The 6,000-nt window shown below is 40.2% G+C and overlaps 1 protein-coding gene across 2 annotated transcripts in view; it reads left to right on the plus strand.

The window, feature by feature from the left end:
* The window catches only part of zpd (zona pellucida glycoprotein d), a 28,786-nt gene extending 28,551 nt beyond the window's left edge, over positions 1–235 (plus strand). For both annotated transcript variants that reach the window (XM_051932133.1, XM_028808909.2), the window contains exon 9: positions 65–235. In XM_051932133.1, the coding sequence (XP_051788093.1) occupies positions 65–210 (146 nt within the window). In that variant the 3' untranslated portion in view covers positions 211–235. The remainder of the gene's footprint in view (positions 1–64) is intronic.
* The last annotated feature ends 5,765 nt before the right edge of the window (positions 236–6,000 follow it).

Raw genomic sequence — 6,000 nt, forward strand, 5'->3', positions numbered from 1 at the left:
ACATAGCATGTGGTATCTAATTTTATAAAATTACTTTTGTTCTCCAACCCCACTCCCCTTCCAGGTTTACTATTATCTGCCGCCCTTCCAGTCATTGCCTCTGTCCTGGTGGCTGGTTTCCTACTTGTGCTGATCGCCATTGCAAAAGCCACCATCAAAAGGGAGTCCCGGCTGGCTGCAAATGCAAAATATTTCAGAAGTGGGTCCTGAAATAAAAAAAAAAAAAACAAAAAAACTGACTTGAACCATTTTGGTGTTCCTTATCTGTGTAATGTAACTGACCACTGAAATCTGATTTACTGTGTTCCTGTGATGTCACATTGCTTAGAGAGAGGATTAAGCAGACTGATCTAAAATTTAACAAAATGGGGCTAACCCTGTTAAGCTGTCCTACTTTGTATAAACTATATGTAGAGAAATTTCTTCTTTTGAGGCACAGATTGCTATGCCTATAGTTGGTGGGTTTTTTTTTCCCTCCCCTTTTGAAGGCATAGGTTTGCCAACCATGTCTCCGAAAAATGATTTATAAATGGCTCCATAATTTTAAAGTGGTGCTTTTCTATTTCCCCTGAACCTGATGTTAAAGCTAACTGCCTTTTGTACTGCTACGGACAGAGTATGTGTATGGCTCCCTTTTTCGATGCTTTAGATATGTATTTTGATTCTAAAAATACATTTTCAATAGAAATGTGTGGTGATATTTATTATTGCTTCTTTGAGGTTAGTCCTACTGGAATTTGTAGGTACTTGGAGAAATTTAATCTGTTAAGTCTGAGTGTAGAAGTGGATGAGAGAGAAAAAAAATCTTGCATTGATGATAAAAATAATGTGGCCAGCCTACCTCCTCCTAGGTGTAACATGTCAAGTGTTGCTCTTCAGGTAGATCGGAGACATTTTAATGCAAGTGTTTCTTAAACTGGTGAGGACACCTTACCTTAACTGCCTTTTTAGACTCTTGCATGAATTAAGTGCTCCTGCCAATGGACTGAGAAACAGATGCACTGGTACAGCCATGCATTTAAAGTGTAAGAACGTTTAAGTGGTCAAGTAATTAGGAAGTTGTAAGGACCATCATGATGTATTTATACTGTTGGAACAGAGAAGACTGCTAGAGGTAATTAAAATATTTGTAACATCTGGGTGTCCTGTAGGATGGAATATATATAATTATAATCATTCTTCGATTGGGAGGAAACTCTAGATAGACTCTATGCATAGGGCTTGCACACACAGGGTTGTTTCCTGCATTCTGGACAGTCCTGGTAGGATGTTGAGCACCACGTCTAACATCAGCAAATTCTGACAATTTCTTGCACAGTAACTTTCTGCTTCCTAATGTAAGTCAGTTTTTCTACTGTCCACACAATGCACGTTGAATTCCCTTTTTTTTTTTTTTTTTTTTTTTTGTTCTAATCACCAAGCTCTTGTAGTGCCTTAGCCAACTTTTATGGGCTGGGAGGAGACCAGAATCCTATGATATTCTCTGCTCCTATACTTTTTTTTTTTTTTTTTTTTTTTTTTTTTTTGTAGTTTTCTTGTAGAATTGCAGCTTCCATGCAGACTATTTGTAAAATTTGCTCTATAGTTCTGGGCCTATTCATCTGTGTCTCAAACTAGGACAAGTTTATATCGCGGAGTAGGACACAAATATTTTTAAGTGTCTTATTTCCAGCCAGTAAGAATGAATGCTGTCACGATTTTGTGGCACCCTTTGCTAGAAATGAACACTCATGCTCATGTCTCTTTATACTAATGCTGAGGCTTCGCCATAAAGAAAACAGGAGGTGGATATTGTGCTAACCTGAACGTAAATGTTGGCACTTTACAAAATCATAAATAGTATTGTAATGATCAATGCTATGGAAGAACTGAAACGCATTGAATTAGAGTTAAGCCTGATGAGGTGGCATGTTTAACAACTAATGATCCACACCCATACTTCTGGAAGAATTGCCCCCTTGCCGTTTTATGGCCCCTTCTCCTAGCGCCTGGAGGCTATATCTATCCACTTGGACTTTTTTTTGGCTTGTATGGTTTTAAGTGAATAGTCCAGGGCTTCATCGACTGCAGAGCTCCTTGCTCTGGTGTTCCCTGTTGCTGTCAATTGTCCAGCCAGCCCTGTCTCTCTCTTCAGTTTGCATCCATGAGCACCTGTGCATGAATACTATAATACTGCTTGCATTTAACATGCATACTCCTCTACCAGGTGGGCAGTGATCTTTGTGTGCCGAATTTGCATGAATGCAGCTTACTTTACCATTTTCATACATGTAATGGTGGGAAAATGTATGATCTGTGTATTACCTTGTAGTGTAAGAGCATTCAAATTTTGGACCTACTCAAATCATTGTTATTGCAAAGCTGACTTTTCCATGTGCCTTACAAAGCATAACATTACCAACACTTTAGTTTCAGCTAAGAGTGCATAGCTTTCACATAACATACAAGAATGTTACAGGTATTCGATCTCTTTGAAATCAATATTTTTATGAACTCTAAGATTTTGTCCAATGATTCTAAAATGTTCATTCTTGCCAGGGAAGTGCATGCTAAGCTCTGCCTGAACACCATTTTCTGGCCTCTCCAACCGAGTTAGGACCGCTCACAAGCTCTTCTGTTTCCTTGTGCAGCTCTGCTGATCTCCTCTGACAGAGGCTCCAGTGCTGAAACAATAACCCTGCCTACAGCTGTGCTCTGAATTGGAGAGCGGCTACAACTGCCTGCGTTTTATGAACCATACTGATGAGGTAGTGAGTGTTGTTTTAAATGTGCCCAAAAACGTAGCCTGTTCCAGACCTGCCAAAGATATACCCAGTTCAGCTGATCAAATGCCTTTTCAGTATTCATTAAAATGAATACTGCAGGATATTGGAGGGAAGAATCTATACAAGTTAATGGAGGTTAAGGGGAGACGGATAAGATTTGAGTTTACAGTTTGAGCTTCAGCAAAATGTTTAGCATCTGACTTCATCTTAAATTTAAACATCTATGCGTGGAAGTGTGTGTGTGTGTGTGTGTGTGTGTGTGTCCGGCCCAGAAGTGAGAGGTGTAGTCGGGGTAAGGGCTCTGCGTCTGAGGAAACGGAAAACTCACTTAGCCGCTAATAACACAAGCCTGGCCAGTATGTCAGCAAAACGATACCTCCAAAGAAAGACCGTCGCTTAGCCGCTAACATCGGCAAAACCGTATCCTTTTTACTTTTTCTCCCGCCGCTAATGCACAAGCGATGCGAGCACATTGGCAAAATAAATCCTCCTAAGAATGAGATGCCCAGAGTAGTTCCTTTCAACTACCTGACATTTCTACATTTCAATTTTTTTTTTTTTTTTTTTTTAAAATAACTGATTTCAATAGTTTCTATGACCCCAGGCTTTTTACAGCACAGGCTTGTACAGCTAGTTAAGGATAATGGTCTAAATCAGGCGTGTCAAATTCCAGTCCTGGTGGGCTGCAGTGGTTACAAGTTTTCATTCTAACCCTTTTCCTAATTGGCGAGCGGTTTTCACTGCTAATTAACTCCCTTTCCCTTCATTTGAATAGCCCTGTTTTTAAGGATTCAGTCCTCTGAATTGATTTGTGTCTTCAATAAATGACAGCCAAACAAAAATGAGATGTGAATCAAGCCAACAGAAAACCAGCTAAATTGGAACACCAAACTCCAGCCAATTTCATTCCAACCAGTTTCTTAATGAGAAGCCAATTCTTGCTGTGAAAGCCGTTATTGAATATCATGACTTGTTGCTGCTCTGATTCTACCACAGCAGACTTGATTTTCTGTTTTTCCTAAGACCACCATCAAGGTGTTTTGGTGACCTGGGCAGACCAACATGACTGAGACCGTCACCTTTCTTTCTTTTCAGGTTAGCTGGTCATGTGGTGGCTTGTTTTGTGTTCATTATTTTTTGGCTGCTCATTAAGGGAAAAAAAGCTAAGGGGTCTGAATCATGTCAGTTGAAACTAAGCCGAAACAAGTTAATCGGCAGAAAAAACTCCTCACTAATTAAGATGGTTAGAATGAAAACCTGCAGCCCACCAGGACTGGAGTTGGTCACCCTTGGTCTAAATCCTGGCATGGGGTGTTCTGTCTATCTTGTAGTGAAAATCACTGTGTTTAAAGGTAGCGTTAACTCTGTCATTTGCAAACCTCAAGTCTGCAATCTAGGTGTTATCTTTGACAGTCTTTTGAGAAACAAGTTAATTCTGTAGTCCAAGAGTTGCTTTTTCCAGCTTTGTCTTTTAGGTAAGATCAAGCCTTTTTTTATCTTCTAGGGATCTTGAGAAATCTACTCATGCTTTTATCTTTTCTTGCCTTGATTACTGCAACTCATTGTATTCTGGGATTAGCAAATCCCTGATCCACAGGTTACAGTTGGTCCAGAATGTTGACACTCGCTTTCTGGTTGGGGCGAGAGAGTACGATTCTGTTTCTCCAAATTATCTTCTTTACACTGGCTGCCTGTCAGTTTTCGAATTGATTTTAAAATCTTGTTGCTAGGTTTTTAAATCTTTACATGGGCTTGCTCCTGCCTATTTATCTGAATTGTGTGTTTGACATCAGCCATCTAGAGTGCTTAGATCTCCTGGTCAGTTGTCTCTTGTTGCCCCTCGTACCAAGTGTAAAACTAAGGGGGACAGGGCTTTTGTAGCTGCTGCTCCTCGCCTGTGGAACTCTTTACCTCCTCACATAAAGGAGTCGCCTACAATTGAACTGTTCAAAACAAGATTAAAGACTCATTTCTATTCACTTGCATTCTGTGACCTTCAGTAATATACTGATGGTTTCCTCATTGTGATTATGTAACATCTATTTATTATTTTATTTATGTTCATTTTATTTTTGTTATGTTAATTTGTATGTTTTTCCTTTTTATTGTAAAGCACTTTGGCCACAGCATTCCTATGTTTTAAATGTGCTATATAAATAAAGTTGACATTGACAACTAGTCAGAGGAAATTGGCTGTATTTGAAAATGAGGAAGAGAATTTTGTTGTTCAAATTTTCATTTGAGTTATGGTGGAATGCAGTCAATCTTCAGGCCTTTGTCTTTTAAGCCCCATCTCCCTTTCTTTCATAAGAGTGGTGCCAAAACAACGCTTCCTTCAATGAGAGGAGGGGTAAATCTATGAAGTCTAAAGATGCATAATCTGTGGGCTAGAATGGGCTACTTCAGAAACTGATTTGGTGTAGCAAATGAAAAGTGTAAATTACAGTTACAATGACCCAAAGTATCAATTTTAATTTAAGAAATAGTAGGAAATAATTCATTATGCCGGAAGAGGGAGGCAAAGAGCTTGATGGGCTTAGCCCTAGATGCGTATTATTGTTCTGCTGTGCTGGATCTGAAATTCTGCTCATTGCGATAAGGTTACATTAACTTTAGTCCTTCAACTTCAAGTTTTAACATCATGGCTGTTAATCTACTAATGAGGCTGTTGTCTTTGTAATACAGAAAGTTGTTACTCTATCCATCCATTTTCCAACCCGCTGAATCCGAACACAGGGTCACGGGGGTCTGCTGGAGCCAATCCCAGCCAACACAGGGCACAAGGCAGGAACCAACCCTGGGCAGGGTGCCAACCCACCGCAGGACACACACAAACACACCCACACACCAAGCACACACTAGGGCCAATTTAGAATTGCCAATCCACCTAACCTGCATGTCTTTGGACTGTGGGAGGAAACTGGAGCGCCTGGAGGAAACCCACGGGGAGAACATGCAAACTCCACGCAGGGAGGACCCGGGAAGCGAACCCAGGGCCCCAGATCTCCCAACTGCGAGGCAGCAGCGCTACCCACTGCGCCACCGTGCCGCCCAAGTTGTTACTCAAGTTGAGTTATTTTTTTCCATGTTCCAGAGGTTAAGATGTGATAGGAGATTGAAAAGTCCTAAATGCAGCACTCTGTAGCTTCCCAACAATTATTTTTATCTCCCAAAAGACATTTGTTATCAGTTACTCATCAAACTAAAAGTTTTTCTTTTTTTAATAATCTGTTGC

Source organism: Erpetoichthys calabaricus, chromosome 9 (genome assembly GCF_900747795.2).
Source record: "Erpetoichthys calabaricus chromosome 9, fErpCal1.3, whole genome shotgun sequence".
Taxonomy (NCBI): Eukaryota; Metazoa; Chordata; class Cladistia; order Polypteriformes; family Polypteridae; genus Erpetoichthys; species Erpetoichthys calabaricus.